The 22,007-nt window shown below is 41.0% G+C and overlaps 1 protein-coding gene across 2 annotated transcripts in view; it reads left to right on the top strand.

Annotated features, from left to right (window-relative positions):
- The first annotated feature begins 3,170 nt into the window (after positions 1–3,170).
- LOC140500339 (gasdermin-D-like) overlaps positions 3,171–22,007 on the top strand; it is a 35,553-nt gene continuing 16,716 nt past the window's right edge. Inside the window, exons 1-5 of one of the 2 annotated variants that reach the window (XM_072602831.1) lie at positions 3,171–3,484; positions 5,071–5,291; positions 5,834–6,020; positions 18,816–18,940; positions 19,574–19,669. In XM_072602831.1, coding sequence (XP_072458932.1) covers positions 3,447–3,484; positions 5,071–5,291; positions 5,834–6,020; positions 18,816–18,940; positions 19,574–19,669 — 667 coding nt within the window. In that variant the 5' untranslated portion in view covers positions 3,171–3,446. The remainder of the gene's footprint in view (positions 3,485–5,070; positions 5,292–5,833; positions 6,021–18,815; positions 18,941–19,573; positions 19,670–22,007) is intronic. The other variant, XM_072602830.1, reaches the window with a different exon arrangement.

Genomic DNA, 22,007 nt, shown 5'->3' with positions numbered 1-22,007 from the left:
CAGTCGTTTACCAAAACTGGAATATATGCTCTTTTCACCTCTCCCTTCTCATCTCAAATAAACTTCACAGTCTGACATTTTAGGCCCTCCACAATCTAATTACTTACCTTTCCATGCTTATCTCAGCCAATTAGTTAGGTAACTGGCATTTATTAAGAGACTACTATGTTCCAGGCACTGTGCTATGGGCTGGAGAATGAAAGTTTTTTAAAAAGTCTTTTCTCTGAAGGAAATCATCATGGGACAGTATGCAAATGAATATGAACATGAAGGATATGTACAATATAAATGGAAAGTAACCTCAGATGAAAATACTAGGGATGGACAGGGGGAGATTAGGGAGGGTGGAAGAAAGAAAGGCCTCTTGTAGATGGTGAAATTTCAGCTGAGTCTTGAAGCAGGTCACGGAAGCCTGGAGGCAGAAGGAGGGAGAACATTCCAGAATTTGGGGGACAGGCAGTGAAAAGGATCAGTACTGAGAGATGGAGCGTTGTGTTGGAAGAATAGCAAACATACCTAGTCCCCTAATTCATATCATCTGATATTAATCCTCTTTGTATACTCTGCATCCCAGCCAAACGGAATTCCTGGCTCTTCTTAGAATTCACCTTTCCATCTCTTAACTCCCTTGATTTCCACAAGTCACCCTTCCCCCACCATGCCTTCACAGCTATTCTCCTCAATTCTACCTTCATAGTATCTGTCTTTTCCTTTAGGTTCAGCGCAGGGGCCACCTCCTCCAAGAAGCCTTCCTTCCCTGATGCCATCAGGGGTGTTACTACTCTCACCCAAAGCCATAAGCAGCATAGGGTGATGAAGCTGGGTCCCTGAACCCCAGCATCTGGAGTGAGCTTCTCCTTGGATGGGGAATATTTTCTCTGTAGGACAGCTACCATCCCCTCTCTTCTCTTCAAGGTCAAAGACACCTTCTCCCTGGTTTCAGTAGTAGCACAACCTCATCTGTAGGCCACTAGGCCTTCCCTTTCCCTCCAAACCTTTTTAAAGGCAAAGACAAAGCTGCCACCTCTGTGGATCCAACCATGCTCAAGGTCTAAATGTCCTCTCTGCAGCTACCCCCACAATGACCCCTGCAACCACTACCCAACCCTGCTAACTGTCTTTGCCTCAGGGACAAGAATTCTTTATGACATCTTTGTTTCTTTCCCCCTCAAATTACCTGATCATGTTCCTGTTTTATATCAGCTAGGAAAATACAAAATTCCTTGAGGGTAGGGAATGTTTAATTTTTGCTTTTGTACCTGCAGTGCCCAGTGCAATGCCTTGTCCTTGTTGTTCATTCCTGTCAGACTCTTTGTGACCCCATTTTTCTTGGCAAAGTTACTGAAGTGGTTTGCTGTTTCCTTCTCCACTTCATTTTACGAACAAGAAAACTGATGCAAATAGGGTTAAGTGTCTGAGGCCATATTTGAACTCAGGAAGATGAATCTCAGATCACTTAAATTTCCAGAACTCATATGGAATATTGTGTTCAGTTCTGGGAACCACATTTCAAAGGCACAAAGACGCTCTGTGATAGATTATGTATCTTTTCCCTCCCCCCAAAAAAAGACCAGCTTAGATTGCTGGCAGAGAAAGAGAGCGCTGACCTTGGAAGATCTGAGTTAAAATCCTCCCTCAGACACTTACTAACTCTGTGTGGCCTTGGGCAAGTCACTTCATCTCTGTTTGCTCAGTGTTCTCATCTCTGAAATGGGGATAATAATAGGCCCTACCTCCCAGGACTGCTGATAGGATCAAATGATATTTATAAAAGTGCTTTGCAAGCCTTTAAGTGCTCAATAATAATCTAGTTATTGTAACACAATTCAGAGAAGTCATCACCATGATGATGACTTTGTGAGCCACAGCAGCCTTGGTCCATTTGTTGAATTATAGAAGCTCCTTAGAGCACGGCAGTATTGACAAGCTGGAATACGTCCAGGTTGAGGAGACTGGAGATCCCATAGGCCAGGACCAGTCAAAGGACCTGGAGGGAAGGAGTGTGGAAGAGAGATGAGAGATGTTCTGCCCAGCCCCACAAGACAGGACCAGTTGCAGAATCACATCTAGATTTGATGTAAAGAAAAAAAGGTAAGATTCCCTAAGCATCAGAACAATCCAAAAAAGTGTCACGGGCTGCTTCTAGAGGGAAGGGTAGCTGGGTGGCTCAGTGGCCAGAGCACTGGCCCTGGAGTCAGGAGGTCTTGAGCTCAAATCTGGCCTCAGATCCCTACTAGCTGTGGGATCCTGGACAAGTCATTTAACCTCTCCCTGCCTCTAATAATAGCACCTACCTCCCAGAGTTTTTGTGAGGATTAAATGAGATGCTATCCATAAAATACATAGCACAGGATGTTTTAAGAAAAACCTGTAAATACTTATAGGAACAGCTTGCTGCAAAAGGGAATTTCCAAAGATGTCAGCATGCTGACTCATTATGGACAGTAAAGGCTTGGATAGTAAATGCGATAGAAGTAACAGCAAGCCAGAAGCAGAAAGAGAATGACAAGAAGTCCCCTAGAGGGACGTTAATCCTCTCAACCACATATCAGGCAGGTGATCATAGAGTATTTGCTTAAAGCCCTCCAGGGAGGAGGAGCCCACCACCGCTTAAGCAGCCCAAGATCAAGTGAGCATTTTGTTGCTTGTTTCCATATCAAGCTCTTGGCAGATATTGAGCTTTCAATCCACTAAAATCTCAAGACCTTTTTCAAGTGAATTTCCCTCTAGCCTCAGCTTCCCCATCTTGCACTTGTCCAGTTGATTTTCAGAACTCAAGTGCAATATTTTACATTTGTCCCTCTTCAGTGTCACTTTTCTAGACTGTTAATCAATAAGCCTTTATTAAGAGTTTAATGTGTACTAGGCACTGGTGCTAAGCCACTGAAGACAGAAAGGCAAAACACAGTCCTAAGCCCTCCAGAAACTCACATCTAATGAAGATGAGGATTCTAATCTGGCAAGATCTTTTGAAACCTATGGATCATCCCATATGTTCGTTATTTCCGCGCCCCATCCCCAACTTTCTGTCAGTTGGAGGTATTCAGGAAATAAATGAGAGAAAGATTCTCTCTCTTTGCTATTTCCCTACTTTACCAAAAGTCGAACTCAGAGGGGAAGGAGGGAGGAGAAATAAGAGGAAAGGGCCCGGGGCGGAGCAGAGGAAGTGAGTGGTTTTGACTGATTGTCCCTAGACTCTCCGCACTGACCCTCTCTAGCCCCTTGGGCTAACATCCACACGGGGCAAGTCTGTCCGAAAACAGAAAACGGCCATTCTCCAATTGAGTCTCATTTTCTCCTTTCTGGACATGGGGCAAGAAAAAGGAGCGTGAGGGAAAAATCCAGATAGTTTCAGTTTTGGTTGAGGGGCAGAGCAGCGCACCAAATCTCTCTCGGAAACCAAGCGCTGCCTTTCGGGAGAGAGAAACAGCCGCCCCACCCCATAGATGCACCCGCCATCCACTGAGAACCCCAAACTGCTAAGGTAAGTTGCGGCAGGGAGCAAAGAGGGGAAGAGAGGGAGTCTGGAGGGAGGGCACCTTAGAAAAATCCTCGGCACCTAGAGAAAAGTTCCCGGAGCATTAAAAAGCTAGCAAGAGTCGGGGCGCTGACATCTCCCTTCCCCTCGCCCTCCGCTTCCTCTTCTTATTGTATTTGTTTCCTTTGTCCTCTTAGGTGTTTTATGTATTTAAAAACATTATTCTGATAAGGTGTCCAAAAAGTTTCACCAGCCTGCCAAAGGTGTCCATGAGACAAAAAAGGTTAAGAGATTTTGCCTTGAACCTCTGTCCAGTAGAGACAACAAGGTGACAGTGGATAGAATGTTGGACCTGTAATTAGGAAGTCTTGGATTCAAAGCAGACTCCAGATACTCAGTGGTTGTGTGGCATTGGGCAAGTCACTTCACCTCTGCCACTTCATTTCTGCCTTCCTCAGTTTTCCTCATCTGTTAAATGGGGATAATAAGAGAACCTGCCTCCCAGAGTTGCTGTGAGAGTCAAATGAGAGAGTAATTGAGTAATTCTAAAACACTTAGCACAGTGATAAGAGCTACATAAATGTTAGCTACTTTTCAATGCCTTGCAGTGCCATGAAATCTGAAGGAGCAGAGAACACACAGAACAGGGGCTAAGGGGGGTGGAGGGGGTGGGGAGATGACAGCAAAGTGGTGAAGAATGATGAGGACTGAGAAATTCATCTGAGTTAACAACTTAAATGACTGTTAGTAACTTTAAAGAGGGAACTTTCACTTAGGATGAGGATAAAGGGCAGATTGCAAGGGCTTGAGGAGTGGAAGAAGTCGAGGCAATAGCTACAGAGAGGTTTTTCCAGATTTCACTGCAGAAGGAGAAATAATTGATAACGATGATGATGATGATGATGATGATGATGATGATGATGGCTAACATTTATATAGTGCAGATTCAGCCACATCACACCGTCTAACCCTTTCAGGATCAAATACAAAATGCCCTGTTTGGCATTTAAAGCCCTTCATAACCTCGCCCTCTTCTATCGTTCCTGTTTTATTTTACTCCCTGCCCTGTACTCTCTTGATGACTCAGGACATTTTCTCTGGCTGTCCTCCATGCCTGGAATGCTCTCCCTCCTCATCTCCCTATCTTGGTTTCTCAGGTTTCAAGTCCCAGAGAAAATTCCACTTTTTCTGGGAAGATTTTCCCTAATCCTCCTTCCTCCTAATAGCTTCCCTCTGTTGATTATTTCCAATTTATCATGTGTATTTGTATATCTAAGTATGTGTGTGTACGAATATGTATGGGAGGGTCGAAAGAGAGAGAGAGAGAGAGGTAATTGTTCACATAAAATCTCTCCCACGAAGGTGTGAACACTTCACAGGACAGGCGCCCATGATTTTGTCTTTTTTTGGTATGCCTCATGCTTAGCACAGTGCCTGGCACATAGTAGGTGCATAATAAATGTTTTTGGATTGACTGGCTGTCTTGTGATTTACATAGTAAAGTATTAAACTCATTAGTCCATCCTTTCAGGAGAGAAGAGTCACAGAGACCAACTAACTTCTTTTCCTTCTTCTCCTTTGCCCTTCCTAAGAACCATGGTGTCTGCATTTGAACGGGCCACCAAGAATGTGGTCCGACAGCTGAGCAGAAATGGGGAGCTGATCCCTGTGGATAGTCTCAAAAACTCCAGCTACTTCAGTCCCTACTGCCTGGTCCGGAAGAAGACCAAGAGCTCCTTGTTTTGGAGATCACAGTATGCTTGCCTCAACTTGACTCTCAAGGACATTCTTGACCCGAGCTCCCCAGAGCCAGGTACAATCCCCTGGGGAGATGAGGGAATGAGAAAAGGAGCTGGGGAAGGCTACTGAGATGGATTACAAAGGAGAAATGGGCTCAGCAGGCTCGGCCAGAATACACAGCTTTCCTAGGATTGACTGAATATGCACATGCCATTGTATGGGTACATGTATCAGTGATGTCCAGAGAGATCTGTCCAGCTACCTTAAATAGAGGTTGAGGTAAACTGGGGAGGCAATGAAGAGCCATGGGAACAAGCCAAAGACTTGGGTTTAAGCCTTGATTCTTCATTTACTACATGTGTGGCTGGGGATGAGGCACTTACCTAATCTGAGCCTCTGTTTCCTCATCTGTAAAATGGGAATGATAATATTGGTACTCCCTACTTTATACACTAGTTAGGCAGAAAGCATCTTGTATATCTTAAAATGCTATAAAACTGTGAGTTATTGTGACTAGGGAAGTAAAGTCCCAGATGCCTTTATCTTGTCCCATGGTGGGCTGTACAACCACATTTGATGCTCACTTTAACTAAGGGTTGGCCTCTCTCCCTCCAGAACTGATCCAGCTTGGACCATTCCACTTTAATGATGAGGTGCATGGGCAGGTGTCTGGCAGTGTAGAGGTGACTGCCTCTGTGCAGGGGAAGAATTCAGGACAGACCTCAGAGTCAAACAGCAATATCCTCAAGGTCAAGACTCTCACTGTGTCCCCTACCACCTGGGACTGCTTACAGAAGGAAAGGTGAGAGAAATGGACAAGAGCTGAAAGCTCTAGTGACTTCACTTTGGGGGTGGGAGAAGGTGGGGGAAGGTAGAACAAGGAAAAGTGTTCTGGCAACAAGAGAAATAGAGTCAAAGCTTTCCCTGTGTAGGGATTGAGTTTATTTCATATCAACATCCACAAATGTCCCGTGTTGTCTAGGCCATGAGAACACCCCATCCCTAACCTCTTGGGACTCATTACTTAAAAAACAGTTCACAATAATATATAAATGGAATAGGAAGGTACAACGTGAGGTCCAGGGAAGAAGATTATTCCCAACAGGAGGAGATCTACAAAGGTTTACTAGAGAAAGGGGCATCTGAGTTTAGCTTTATTTGATGAGTAGGAATTTAGCAAGTTAAGAGAGTGAGGGAGCTCATATATACTGACTGTATACAATGTTCCTCATCTATAGTTCTCCACCTCTGCAAGAAAGATAAGTTCATTTTCACTTTCATTTTAATTACTCAGTGTTAAGTTTTATCTTTGCTCTTAAGGTTTGTTTTATACCATTGTAACCATTGTGTATATTCTTTTCCTTCTTGTCCTTACATCATTTTGCATCAGTTCAAAGAAGCCTTTCTATGTGTAGCGCTACTGCGATATTCACAGAGCTGAGGGAGGCTCTGAATATGTGGTCACATTTCTGAATTGCAAAATATAACCGACGCTTCACTTGAAAGACAGAACCAAAACATTTATTCAGACACCAGAAAGCTGAATCCTGACACCAGAAAACCAAATGCATCGTAGCAACAAAGAAATCTATACATACTAACAATATAGGAACACTACCATCCCCATGCCTTCCCTTCACAAACAAGCTCTCCCACTCACACTGCCTGCTGTCTCTTTCTCAGTTCTGACTGCTCTCACCAACTTCCTCCCAGTTCTGCTCTACCCTTCCTGTTCCAAAGTTGCTACAGACAGAAAAAGTCAGAAAAAGGATCTGATTTACAGTTGAATGAGCTCAGTTTGGGGCTGGTTGAGCTTATGGGTGGAGATGTTCTGCAAACATCAGAGATACAATCCGGGGGAAAGGGCACTGAATTTAGTAAGTATTACTATCTTATAGTAAGTATTTTATCTTTGAGCCTTAAATTAATATCTTTATTAAAGGCTAGAAAAGGAGCTGAAAACCTAGAAGCTGCTGCCCTCTCCTCGCTGCTCAGTATGGGTTCGTTTAAAAAGTATTTCTCCCTTTAATCAGCTAAATATTTAAAAGAAGAATGTACAATGTTTTTCATCAGGGTTATGCTGTGGAGAAAAGTATCCTCTCTTTGTTACCTTTGGGATTGATTATAGGACCCAAGATTTAGAGTAGAAAGGAAACTGAGATGTAATCTAGTCTCATCCCTTCATTGTACAAATGAGTAAACTGAGGCTCCGAGAAATTGTCTCTGAAGCTAGCACATTGCCAACTGCCACAGGTGCTAGATAGATTTCTTCTGTTTTGAGTGTAGGAGAAAAGCTTTTGATCCCACTTTTCATTCCCTCTCCCCTTTGCATGAAAGAGCAGGAAAGATGATGTAGAAGCTATCACTTACTAGGTAGGAGTAAATCATTCAACACAACATCTAGCATAGCAAAACATTTAAAACTGGAAAGGACCTTTGCTGTTGTTCACTTGTGTCCAACTCTTCATGACCCCGTTTGGGGATTTCTTGGCAGAGATACTAGACTGGTTTGCCATTTCCTTCTCCAGTTCATTTTTCAGATGAGGAAATAGAGGCAAACACAGTTAAGTGTCTTGCCCAGAGTCACACAGCTAATAAGTCTCTGAGGCCAGATTTGAACTCAGGTCTTACCAACTCCAGGTCCAGCACGCTGTCCTCTGTGCCATCTAGCTGCCCTGAAAGGGACATCTATTCCAATCTTCATTTGACAGATGAGGAAACTGAGACTTATGAGACTGAAGAGATATACCCAAGGTCAGGTGTCACCAGCTGAGCCTCACTTTCTCCATTCATAAAATGGGGGTTGTTGTGAGGAAAATATTTTAAAATCCTTAAGTGTCAGAGAAATGGTGGTTCTGATTATTGCTGGCTAATGTGAAAGCTTTCCAGGGACTGCCAGTGACAGCCACTTGAGAGTAGCCATGGGTCCTGGGATAGGTGGTTAGTGGAGGAATGGGGCTGATGGGGTGGGGTGGGGCAGGAGGTGCACCAAAGGCCATATTTTATGTGACCATTTCTTTGGGACCACAGTCAGAAATATCCAAGAGACTCCCTTAGGTTTTATAGTTCTCCCTTGTCCTCACTGCCACATTCCCTGTCTCCTGCTTTTCTTCTCTCCCTCTGCCCCCCCCATACATTTTTCTCTTCTGTTTTTTCCAATTTGCATCTTATTACAATCAATGTATATTACAGTTGAAATATAGTCTCTCTCTCAGTCTATAAAGCTATTCCATCTTTACTGGATCTACCAGAGTTTTCATTATGGTAAGGACTAGAGAAGGACCATGGAGGAGGAAATCCTTTCATCTGCCTATTTCTAATAAACCACACTCCTTGAGTTACTCTTTATGGTCCTCTTCTCCAGGCTATTTTGTGAGGTGCCGATCTAAGCCTGATGTCTTCCACACTGCCTTCCAGTTGTCCCAGCAGTTTTTAGAACTTGGTATATCTTGTTTTATTTCCATACCATTCACATTTAAATTTCTTATTTAGTCATTTATTTTCCCCCAGTTACATGCACAAATAATTTTTTTAACATTCATTCTTAAATCTTTGAGTTCCAAATTGTTTCCTTCCTCTCTTCCCACCCACCCCCATGAGAAGACAAGCAATTTGATGTGTTCTACATGTGTAGTCATGCAAAACATTTCCATAGTAGTCATGTTGTGAAAGAAAACTGACAAAAAAAGCCAAGAAAAAGCAAGTTAAAAAAGTATGCTTCGTTCTGTATTTAGACGCCACCAGTTCTTTCTCTGGAGATGGATAGCATTTTTCATCATAAGTTCTTTCACAGTTGTTGGAGATCGTTGCCGAGAGTACCTAAATCATTTACAGCTGATACAATATTACTGTTACTTTGTAGCCAGTACATTTCACTTTCCATCAGCTCATGTAAGTCTTTTCTGTTTTTGTTAAGAGCATCCTGCTCGTGATTTCTCATAGCATAACGGTATTGCATCACAATCACATACCACAATTTGTTCAGCCATTCCCCAACTGATGGGCTTCCTCTCAGTTTCCAAGCCTTTGCCTGCAGAAAAGGGCTGCTGTAAATATTTTTGTACATATAGATGTTTTTCATTTTTGTTTTTCATCTCTTTTGGGGTACAGACTTTGTCATGGTATTGCTGGGCCAAAAGGTATGTGTGGCTTTATAGCTCTTTGGGCATAGTTTCAAATGGCTCTACAGAATGATTGAATCAATTCACAACTCCTCTAACAGTGCATTAATGTATCATTTTCCCCACATCCCTTCCATCATTTGTCATTTTTCTTTTCTGTCCTATTAGCTAATCTAATAGGTATGAAGTCTTATCTCAGAATTCTTTTAATTTGTACTTCTCCAGACAGTAGTGAGTTAGAACACTTTTTGTTTTTGATTACTTCACTGGAAAACTGTTCATATCTTTTGAATATTTACCAGTTGGGGAATGGCACTTATTTTTATAAATTTGACTCCGTTTGCTACATGTTTGAGAAGTGAAGCCTTTCTCAGAGAAACTTGCTTCAAAATTTGTTTCTCACAGTTACTATTGCTAACTGTATTTCCTTCCATCCTTCCCCCCATTTATTCAATTCTCTCTCCTTTCACCCTGTCCTTCCTCAAAAGTGTTTTGCTTCATACTACTACCCCCTCCAATCTGTGCCCTTCCTTATCCCCTTCCCCTCCTTCTTTCTTGTAGGGCAAGATAGATTTCTATACCCTATTGTGTATATATGTTATTCCCTCTTTGAGCCAATTCTGATGAGAGTAAGGTTCACTCACTCCCCCTCACCTCCCCCCTCTTCTCCTCCACTGTAAAAGCCTTTTCTTGTCTCTTTTAACTCAGCATAACTTGAACAAAGTTGTATACATGGTTTTGGTTGCCAAACAGTCTTTCAGGATCCCAACATATAGTTTAGCCCAATTGAGTCAAAACTGTTTTCTGTGATCATAAAATAATACAGAAGAATCTGTATTGAATACATCTCGCAGCCAATTATGTGGTTGTGACGATTATTATTGAAAATCCCCTATGAAAGCCTGCCTGTTTCATTTTCATATTTTCAAGGAAGCCTTAAAACACCATATAAACTAAGTTATTATTACTAACAATATAAATGTTAGCTATTATTACTATTCTACCTTAGTCAAAAGGAAGAAAATAGAAGAAAGGGGCAGAGGAGTTGTCACTTGAGAAAATCCAGAAACCAAAGGGAGAAAGCATCAATAAAGCTGAAGATGAATGGAGGGAGAAATGGAAACAATCTTGTCCTGGGAATGAACTACAGATCACCTGGACAGACAGGTTTAATAGAGGAAGGCTTCTAAGAACAGCTGTGCAAGTCTTGCATGAGATAGTATTAATGGGAAACTTCCTTTATCCAGATATCTGCTAGAACTCTCTTCCTACCAAAAGCAGAAAGCATGTATAGTTCTTCATAGAATTTCTCCCCATCTTCATCTTCCCTCAGAGGCTGGTGCATAAATCTGCAATTTTCTTCATGGCAGACAGTTTGTTGATGACCCATATGAGCACTGAAGGGCAAAATGACCAGGTGGCCATGAAATTATGTTTCTTGTCATCTTTGAAACTAGCTCTATTTTTTTTATTTGCTTTCCCGAGGAGAATTTGTCAACTGCCATTCAACTTAGCTACAACTTGTTTTATTTCTTCAGATATTTTAATATTGAGAATTATTGTTTAGTTCCTACTTTAGTTGGTATATGAATGCATTTGTTGTACAAAAATGTAACATGTAGAGTACTAAGTTAAAATAATCCTTAAGGACAGTCTCCCATATTACCAAGAAGCGAAATGCAAGAAGGCATTTCCCTTAGTTGACCTCTCTACTTTTTGCATTAGGAAATCACAGCCCCCAATTCAACATGTGGCTCCCCATCTGACTCTTCCATCTCAATTTTAGGTGGTTAAAGTTTGCCATCAACTCAGATCTGACAAAGCTGCTCTCCTTAGTTAAAAAAAAAAAGTTAAAAAGAAGTCTTATGACTGTCATGAATACTTTCTGCTATATTCCTCAACTAAGGTTATTCAAGTTATCTTACAAAAGTGGCCCTCAGGGAATGTAAGTCCATTGATTCTTCCTGCTTATAACCTATCATCTCCACATTGGATTAGAAATATGTCAGGAACTGTGCGTTGCTTGTAGCTTCTGTTTTCCTCATATCTTTTCACCTACATTATAGAACCATGCAAACTCTACCCCACCCAACCTCATTTGATAGAACCCTAGTATTTCATGGTCAGAAAAAGCCTGAGAGGACAACTAGTCCAACCTCCATGTGAAGAGGAATCCCTTGTATACGTCCCTGAATAGTGATCCTCTGGTGGAAACATCACTAACTATTTTGCTAGGAAGATATCCTTTTTTTGTTTATGTTTCTAGAAAATCTTTTTTAATTTAAAATTTGTTTTCTCCTTCTCCCTCCCATTCCACGTATCACCAGAGAAAAAGAAAAAACGATTATTTCACATATGCCGTCAAGAAGGACAAATTCCCAAAGTGGCCATGTCCAAAAACCAACTGTCTTCCTTCTGTCAGTAAAAGTATTCTATACTTCATCATCAGGCCCTTGAAATTAGTCATTGTTCAATCAGGGTCCATAAGTCTCTCAGAAGTTGTTTGTTTTTGCAATATTGCTGTTATTGTGTAAATTGTTCTCTTTGTTCTTGCTTGGTATGAGTTCTTACAAGTTTTCCAAGCTTTCATTCAAACTGTCCCTTTCATCATTTCTTATGGTACAATAGTGTTCCATAACATTCATATACCATCATTTGTTCAGCAATTTCTCAAGTGATGGGCACCCGCTTTCCCTTAATTTCCAGTTCTTTGCACTATAAAAAAGAACTGCTCCAAATGATTTTGTATAAATAGGCTCTTTTCATCTTTTTCAAATATCTTTGGGGAGTGGAGCTGTGTGACTGGTGCAGCCATTCTGGAGAGCCAGTTTGGAGCTATGTCCAAAGGGCTATAAAAATGTACATACCCTTTGACCTAGCAATACTGCTTCTAGGGTTGTATCCCAAAGAGATCATAAAAATGGGAAAATGGAACATATGTACAAAAATATTTATAGCAGCTCTTTTTGTGGTGGCCAAGAACTGGAAATTGAGGGAATGCCCATCAATTGGGAAATAGTTGAGCAAGTTGTGGTATATGAATGTAATGGAATACTATTGTGCTATGAGAAATGATGAACAGGTGCACTTCAGAAATACCTGGATAGATTTATATGAACTGATGCTGAGTGAAGTGAGCAGAACCAGGAGAACATTATACACAAGAACACCCACAGTATGGGAGGACTCTTTTTGATAGAATTAGTCCTTCACAGCAAGGCAAGGACCTAAAATATTTCCAAAGGACTCATGATGCAAAATGCCATCCACATCCAGTGAAAGAACTATGGAGTTGGAATGCAGAATGAAGCAGACTATTTCCTCTTTTGTTATGTTTGATTTTGTTTAGTTTTACCCATGCTTTCTTCCATTTGTTTTAATTCTTCTATGCAACATGATTAATGTGAAAATGTGTTTAATAAGAATGTATGTGTAGAGCCCATAAAAGATTGCATGCTATCTTGGGGAAGGAGTCAGGAAGGAGGGGGAGAAAATTTAAAACTTATGGAAGTGATTGTTGAAAATTAAAAACAAATAAATAAATTTGGAGGAAAAACATATCTTTGGGGTATTATAGACCAAGAAGTGGTGATGCTGCATCAAAGAGCATACATAGATGAATGACTTTGGAGGTGTAGTTCCAAGCTGCTTTCCAGAAGGACCATACCACTTTATAGCTCCTCTATGCATTTTTTTCTGCATTCTCTTTTCCTGCAGTCCCACCAATATTTGTCATTTACTCCCTTTTATCAGGTTTGTTAATCTGATAGGTATGAAGTGGGACCTCAGAATTACTTTATTTGCATTTCTCTAGTTATTTGTGATTTGAAGCATTTTCTCATATTGCTATTGGTAGCTTGGACTTGGAAGATACTCTTCCATTCTTTATCACATGATCCTATCCTAAGGACCTCCTCTTCTTTGTCAAGGAGTCTGGAACCTCCTCTGGTGGGGGCATTCAAGACTATTGAGTGGGTAAATTCTGGAATGGCCAGAACCAGCAGAAGGTAGCAAAAAGCAACCCAAATGGGAAGAATTCTGACTGAGCCCCAAGATGTCCTATATCAAAGGGATGGGAATCCAAGGGATTCACAGGAATAAATATGGAGAGTCAGTTGTTATCTCAGAGAAAGTAAAACTACGAACATCCATTAAGCATTTACTCTATGTTCAGAGTCTGTGCTATCCTAGAATTTCAATGAGATGAGTTTCCTTCCCCTCCTCACCCCCAGGGCCTGGAACCTGTGGCACTAACAGTGTCAACTAAAATTAGAACTGACAGAATTCCTGAAGACAAGGAGTCTTTGGACTGTCTCTAACCTGTGTCACTGTCACGTCACAAGAGCTACCTTCTAAGCAGTCCCCAGACTTCAACACCATGCCCCTGCTTTGGTCATCCCTGGGTCTTTTTCAACTCTTTTGGCTGTTGGCTTTCTCCATTAGAGTCTAAACTCCTTGAGAGCAGGGACTTTTTCATTTTGCTTGTATCCGTAGCCCCCATGTTTGGCATGATACCTGGCATGTAGTAAATAATGAGTGCTTGCTCTAGCACCCAGCTGTGAGCTGACACTTGGTCCAGTTAAATAATCAGGTGTTCATGTCAAGGATGCCCACATCCCTGAAGAAACCTGTTATGCCTACTAGAAAGAGGAACAAGAACACCACCTGGGTCCCTGCCTCATTTACCTACAGCCCTCAAGTCACACTTGACACAATCACTCCAAGAGAAAAGGGGCAGTATCATTCATTCCCCACATAGATCAAAAACATGGACTGAGAGTTCTGATCAATTCCGATGATTGTGCTTAGTTTTTCTGTAATGTTTTGGAACTGGTCTCAGTAGGCAGCTCCATTTCAGTACTCCACACATATTAAGTAGAACATGCTTCTGTCCTATGTAGAAGAAAATGACCAGCCACCTCCTTCTTTCTCTTAAGGATATCTGTCTTCACCCTTCTCACTTTCAGAGTCTTTGTTTCTTTGTCTCTTCAAGCAGGGACCCTGGCTTCCCTTCTTCCTTTCAGACTAGGTCTCACCCTAGTCACTGACCTCAAGGCTGGCTTCATTCCTCTGTTTTTAATCTCTTGCTTTCTAATCTCCTTTTGCTTCTATTAAGCCTTTCTTGATCCATCTACCCAGGTGAAAGTGGTCTCTCCTTAAATTTTCTCTAAGCTAAAGCACTTGATACATGTATAGATTAAATTACAAAATGATCCCTAAAGAAATAACTGGAATAACTGGAAGTCTAGTCAGCGTTCAAAACTGGGCCATGCCAATGTAATAAAAATGACAATACTACCAAAGTGGGTTTATAGATTTAATGCTACAGCATCTAAATTTACCAAAGGGATTTTTACAGAACTAGAAAAAATAATAAAATTCTTTTGGGAGAACAGAAGATGTAGGATATAAAGGGAAATAATTTTTAAAAGGCAGAATCTAAGGAAGAACAGCACTTCCAGACCTCAACTATATTATGAAGCAGTAATCAACAAAGTCATTTGATATTGTTTAGGAAGAAAAAGTAGAGCAGTGGAACAGAAGAGACAAGGAAGAATCAGGAATAATTGAACTCTTTAACACTTTCATAACCCGCAAAACATAAATTATCTGGGAAAGAATTCCATATTTCTTTTTTAATAGCATGTTTATTTTTTCAATTACATGTAAAGACAGTTTTTAGCAATCATTTTAAAAAATTGTGACTTCCAAATTTGTCCTCCTCCCTAAAATTGTAAGCAAGTTGATATAGATTATGTAAGTGCGATCATGTAAAACATTTTCATATTAATAATGTTGTGAAAGTAGAAACAGATCCAAAGGAATAAAACTGCTTCAATCTGCAGTCAGACTTCATCTAAAGTTCTTTTTCTAGATGTGAATAGCATTTTCTATCATAAGTCCTTTGGAATTCTCTTGGATCATTGTATTACCAAGAAGACCAAGTCTGTCATACTCGATAGACTTAGCACAATGATGGTGTTAGTATACAGTGTTCTCCTGTTTCTGCTAATTTCACCTTGCATTAGTTCATGTAAATCTTTCTAGGTCTTTCTGAAATCTACCTGCTCATCATTTTGTAAAGCACCATAGTATTCCATTCCATTCATATACCACAACTTCCTCAGTCATTTCCCAGTTGATGGGCATTCCCTCAATTTTGAATTTTTTTTGCCACCAAAAAAAGAGCTACTATAAATAATTGTGTACATTGAATGTCCTTTTCCCTTTTCTATAATCTCTTTGGAATACAGACCTATAAGTGATATTGCTGGATCAAAAGGCATGCGAATTTCATATGTCTTAAGAATTCTTAGGAAAACAAGAAAGCAGTCTGTCAGAAATTTGGATTAGACAAACAGCTTATGCGATATAACACAATTAATTCAAATAAATTGATGATCCAAATATAGCTCATACTATAAGAACGCTGGAAGAGAAGCAGATTACATGTTTCACAACTGTGTGCTAAGGATGAAACCTTAACCAAGGGATACATGCAGTTCTAAAAGATGAAATAGGTAATTTTGAATACATGAATTTTAAAAGTTTTTATAAAAATAAAATTACCTCATCAAAGAAAAGAAGGGAAGCAGTGAACTGGAGTAAAAATCTTTGCATCAAATGCTTCTGATAAGGGTCTTCTATCCAAGAAATAGCAACAATTTATGGGAATATGTAAGATCAAAGACTAAAAGACCATTCTCCTTGTAACACCAATGTGATATTCATAGAAGCTATGAATATGCCAGCACAGTGCTGAATCACAAAATATAATAGGCTCTCCACATGGAAGACAGAACCAAAACATTTATTTAAGCACCAGGAAGCCAAATCCTAACACCAGAAAACCAAATTCATCATAGCAACAAAGAAATCTGTACACAGTAACAATGCAGGGGGTACTACCATTCCCAAACCTTCCCTCTGTTAGGCTTCCCACAAACAAGCTCCCTTAAGCAAATCACAAACAAGCTCCCTTAAACAAAATCATGAACAAGCTCTCCCACTCACTCTAGTCTGACTCACTCCCATTCAGCAAGCTCGTCCCATTACAGGTACATGTGACTCAGACTTCCATGTGACCCATGCAGGTCACATGGTCCTATTAATGGATGGGAAAGAGCTTCCCATTTAAATTACCATTACACCCCCCAATAGAGAAGTAGTCAAAAAAGTTTGAACTGGTTCTCACAACAACTGCAAAACTATTAATAACCATATGAAAGAATGCTCCAAATCACTAGTATTAAGAAAAATTCATATCAAAACAATGCTGAGGCTTTATCTCACATCTAGCAAAGTAGAAAAAGTGAAAATAGGACAGAAATGGTCAATATTGAAAAGTTTGTGAGAAGACAGGCACACCAATGCATGCTGGTAGATCTGTGAATTAAATGCAACCTTTTTGGAAAGCAATTTGGAATTATGCAAAGAGAGTAACTCAGATGTCCATACCCTTTGACCCAGAGATTCCACTGGTAGGAAAATATTCACATGGGGGTTATTTTCATAATGAAAAGCTCTATGCATACCAAAATATTTATAGCAACACTTATTTTGATAGCAAAGATCTGAAAACAAAGTAGATAATAATTGATACAGGAAAATAGCTAAACAAACTATGGCACACGAATGTAATGGAATATTATTATGCTGTTAAAAAAGGCCAACCTGATGGATTCAATGACTCATGGAAAGTCTTACAAAAACTCGTGTAAAGGGAAGCAAGCAGAGACAGAAAGCAATATAATTGTTCAGTTGTATCCAACTCTTTATGACCCCATTTGGGGTTTTCTTGGCAACATACTGAAGTGGTTTTGTCATTTTCCTCTCCAGTTCATTTTACAGATGATAAAAGTAAGCAAATAGGTTCAATGACTTGCCCAAAGTCACACAGTTAGTAAGTGCCTACGGCCAGATTGAACTGAGATCTTCCTGACTCCAAGCCTGGCGCTCTATCCACTGTACCACCAGTTGCTCCAAAAATGATGACCCTGTAAATGGAAAGAACAGCCACAAAATAATGGGAACTGAATGTTGCAAATTTAAAAAAAAAAAACTTGGCTCAAAGAAGACATAAGAGAAGAAAGCTCCCCTGACTCTTTGCAGAGGTTGGGAACCATAGGGGTGACTTTACATATCATGTCAGATTTTCTTGAAGATGTTGATTGATTTTGCTGAATTTTTTCTTCCTCTCTTTTAAAATCTTTGTTATAAGGGATGATTTTCTGGAAGGAGCAGAAGGAAGGATATAGGGAGGAAATCTAGGCAACGTAAAAGCAAAAGATATCAATGAAAAATCTTTTTCAAAAAATTATCTCAGTCCTATCACGTTGTGCCTCTTCTTCTCATGCATGTAGCAAAGGTACTGGCTCTGAAATCAGTTCCAGTCTTGTCTCTATGGATTATTACCCACAATTGGTTGAATGAGTCACTTAATTTTTCCAGGCCTCAGTTTCTTTATCTGTAAAATGAGGAGGATGAAATCAAAGACCTGTAAGGTCCCTTCCAGCTCTAAATCTGTGGTTCTATGATAAAGTGTTATGAGGAATTTGAGGAGGGAAACATCATATTCTGCTGAGACAGGGAAGGCTTCATCCTGAAAAGGAGAACAGAGACTTCAACAGATGCAGGTGGGGGAGTAGGGAAGATACCTCAAGCCCCTAGGGCAGCAGAAGCAAAGGCAGGAGGCAGGAGAGGGTACAGAGAGACCTGGGATGGAGTTAGTTCAGATACATTAAGAGGACTCAAAAGGGAATAGGACACAGGTTAGAGCCACCTTTGTGTAGGGTCGGGGATCTGAGAGGGAGATCTAGTCGGGTGTTCGCCCTGATTCTGGAGTCTTCTTGATAGCATCCCTAGCCTGTGCAGAAAGGCTTTCAGCAAGAGGGAACTAGCTACTTCATCTGGCAGCCCATTCCTCTGTTGAAAGGCTTTAATCATTAGGAAGTTCCTTGCTCTGAGTTGAGATTAACTAGGGACTTCCTTGAGCTGGTCCTATTTCTTCCCTCTGGGGCTAGAAGGGAACAAGTTTATGCCTTCTGCCTCTTGACAGTCCTTCATATATTTTAAGACAGGGATCATCATGTCCCCCATAAACTCTCTGTTCTCCAGGATAAACAAGTCCACTTCCTTCAGCTGTTTCTACCTCACTTAATTGTTTTTTTCAAACTTACCTTCATCTCCTTCTTAGGATGGCTCTCCCTAAGTGATATCCCTCCTAAAATATGTTTGCCTGTATAGGAGACAGGAGTCCTTTTGGCTCCAGTCACAGCTTTAGTCCTTCCAAACATGTGCACAAAACTGTCCTCTGAGTTCAAACCCTCACTTCACACTTCCTTCAAGGCACTAGCATGGTAAAATCCAAATATGCTGCATCCAGGAGATGGCCTTGTGCATGGTCATAACTGAAAGGGATGGGAGAGGCAATCCCAAACCTCTTACCTGCTGCATTCCCTTCTCCTCCCCTACAGGAAACTGAAGACACCAGAGCCCTCCCTCATTCAGGAACTTCAGAAACGAGGAGAGAACCTGTATGTTGTGATAGAAGCCGTGAAGACCCAGAAAGAGGCCATTCTGAGGAGCTCCAGAAAAAAGGAAGGTTTCAGAAAGATCACCATTTCTGGGGCCTCAGGTTTCCTGCTTGGAACTCATACTTTAGATAGATGGTGGCAGGGAGGAAGTCCCAGCATCCCTTGACCTTCTAGCCTTAGTTCCACATCCCCAGACACTCCCCACAGGCAGCTAGAGACATGGACTGGGCCTGGAAACATTCCAGGTCCACGTCCCTTTTCCTGTGTCCTGCTTGGTGCATATCCGTTAAAAAATAGCAAGTCTTTGTGTGGGTAATTGGTGCTTAGTCAGCCCACAGCCATTCTCAGGGATGTGGATATTCATTAAACAGCAGATAATCCAAGAGTACTTGAATTGGAGTTTGGAATACAGTAGGGCAAGTCAGAAAAGTACTGTATTGCCTTCCTCAGGCTCCAAGAAATTCCTTTAAATTTGATGAAATTTTCCAGGACTATTTGATGAGGAAGCCCACACACACACACACACACACACACACACACACACACACACATACATCCCAGCTGTGTGACCTTGGGCAAGTCCCTTCATCTCTGTGAGATGGGATTTCCTGAGAAGGAGAGGGTTGGATGAGCTGAGCTCTGAGGAACCATCCAGTTCTAGATTTGTGATTCCTGCCCTCTTTCCTTCTCTCCTCAGGGTGACGGTCGCTTTAACGCAGTGAAGACAGTGACTGTCCCTGAGGGCAGTATACTTGCTTTCCAAGTTGCCAAGTTGATTATCCGGGACCACTGGAGTAAGTTGGATCAGAAGGATCAGGTTGGGCAGGATGGAGAGGAGTTGGAAAAAATTCCCCATAAACCACCCTCCTCTCACCAAAGGCTGAGGGAGGTGGGAGAGGGGTCATTACTGTAGTAAATGTTCTGATGTTTGGCGAACTCTGCTGCCCAGATGGCTAGAAAGATGACATCTGCAGAGACCACCCCATCCCTCTATGCCCTACATATATCCTCTTAGGTGTGAAGGCTCACTTCCAGGTTGAAGCAGAAGGAGGGGAAAAGGAAGCTACTCTTCTAACTGAGTTTTTCAATTACCCAGGAGAGGCTTTGGAAGCAGTAGAGAATGGGCATCCTTTTCCTTTTCCTTTCTTCCCCTTCTAATCGTCCTTCTTTTTCTGGATTACCATAAACTTCATTCCAACAACAGAAAATAGAAACTACAATGCTTATCGTCTCGGGGGTTGTTCCCTCCACAGATGCTAGGCACAGCATCTTAGCACGCGGTCTCCAAGATTGTCCTGGCCAAAAGTTCATACCCCTGGGGCCGGGCAGGAGGGGAGACTCTCTGCACTGAGCTAGGCTGGCCCTGAGACAACAAATTTAGGCCACTGCTGAAAGCCTTTCTAAGCTTACTCTAGCACTTAGCAAAGGGTCTTTTACAGAGGAGGCCCTTGATACATGCTTATTGATTGGCTGATCAATAGTCAAACCAGTATGATCAAACCTCTGTTCTACTGGAATCACTTTAAGGTCCCCATTTCCCAGTGAGGCATCCCTGAGAATATAACTTCAGGAGACAACACATGAAGAAGAAAACTAAATAAAACTGAAATCCAAATTATTTACATCTTTATAAAAGGTAGAAACATGTACAAAATCTTCACAGTAATTTATTTCCGGAAGCTACGCTCCCAAGTGTCTTTCCTGTTCTTATACTTTTAAGCTTTTGATGACGTCAGTTTTCATAGACTCATATTCAATCAACAAACATTCATGAAGCACCTACTAAGTGCCAGGTATTGTACAAAGTTCTGAGGATACAAAAAGAGGCTAAAGACAGTTTGTGGTCTAATTGGGGATAGAACATGAAAACAAATATATACAGAGCAAGTTACATAATGGATAAATGGGGAAAAATTATCAGAGTATTCTGATGTGTTAAGTGTGTTCTAAACCTTTCAGGTCTGGGTTAGACCAGATAGTCACTGGGATCTCTTCCATCTCTCAAATTTTCTGTCTAAAATTTTGTTCCCTCTGCTCTGCATCACTTAGAATTTAAATTTAGCCTCACACACAAATTGTGTCCTTAAAAGTAAGCAGTTATAAGTGACCCTAAACAAGTGTCTTAACCTTTGTGGACCTCAGTTTCCTCAACTGCAAAGTGGGGATAATAGCACCTATGTCATAGGGTTCCTATGAGGATTAAATGAGATATTATTTCTAAAATGCTTAGCAAAATTCCTGGAACATAGTAGGAACTTAATAAATGCTTATTCCCTTCCCCCTTGCTTCCTTTCCCTCTTTCCATATTTGTTTTCATTCTTCATATCTGACATTTTTTAATGGCTCAAAAATATTTAATGTCATTGATGTGCCGCAATCCATCCCATCACTTCACAATCTCTCTTGGGGCAATGGGTAGAAATTAGGTAAGAGTAGACAGTAAGTATCGTATAAAGGAATGGAAATCTTCCTGTCTCAGACTGACTCATGAAGTGGTGAGCTCCCCATCACTCAAAGTTTTCATGCAAAGGCTAAATGATCATTGGTCAAGGAGACCATAGATTCCTGCTCAGGCACAGTTTGGACTAGATGCCCTCTGAAATCTAGATGAGACATTTTTCTTTAATTTAGTTATTGGCCATGTACATGGTTTACATTTTTTACTGAATCAGCTCTAACTCTTTTTGTAGAGGTTGGCCTTTTCTTTCTCCATTTTAATTCAACCTTCCTCCATCTAAGCTTCCTCAGGGTGTTGTGGGTCCCTGGGTTCTCAGTGAAGACTCTGACAGATCATTCTGACTTAGAGAAGTTTTGAGTATGGGTCCCAGGTATGTCTGTTACTTCAAAGCCAGTCTAATTCCTTTAAAGGCTCCTTGTCTCCAGGAGGCTGGCCACCAAGGTTGTGTCCATGACTGTAGAGGGAGTACACACCCCTTTGAAATTATGGGTTCTGGAAGCACTAAGATAAAGCCCTCAGCTTTGGTTTCCTTATCACTAAAATGAGGGGATTGAACTGGTGACTTCTAAGTTTTTCTTCCAACTATAATGATCCTGGTAGTGAAATCCCATTGTCAAAGCATATGATTGGTTTTGCAGCTTTTATGGAACAGAGCCAGACTGCTTTCTAAAAAG

This window comes from Notamacropus eugenii, chromosome 4, assembly GCF_028372415.1.
Source record: "Notamacropus eugenii isolate mMacEug1 chromosome 4, mMacEug1.pri_v2, whole genome shotgun sequence".
Lineage (NCBI taxonomy): Eukaryota > Metazoa > Chordata > Mammalia > Diprotodontia > Macropodidae > Notamacropus > Notamacropus eugenii.
Note: the sequence above shows the minus strand (reverse complement) of the source record. Positions and strands in the feature narration are given on the sequence as shown.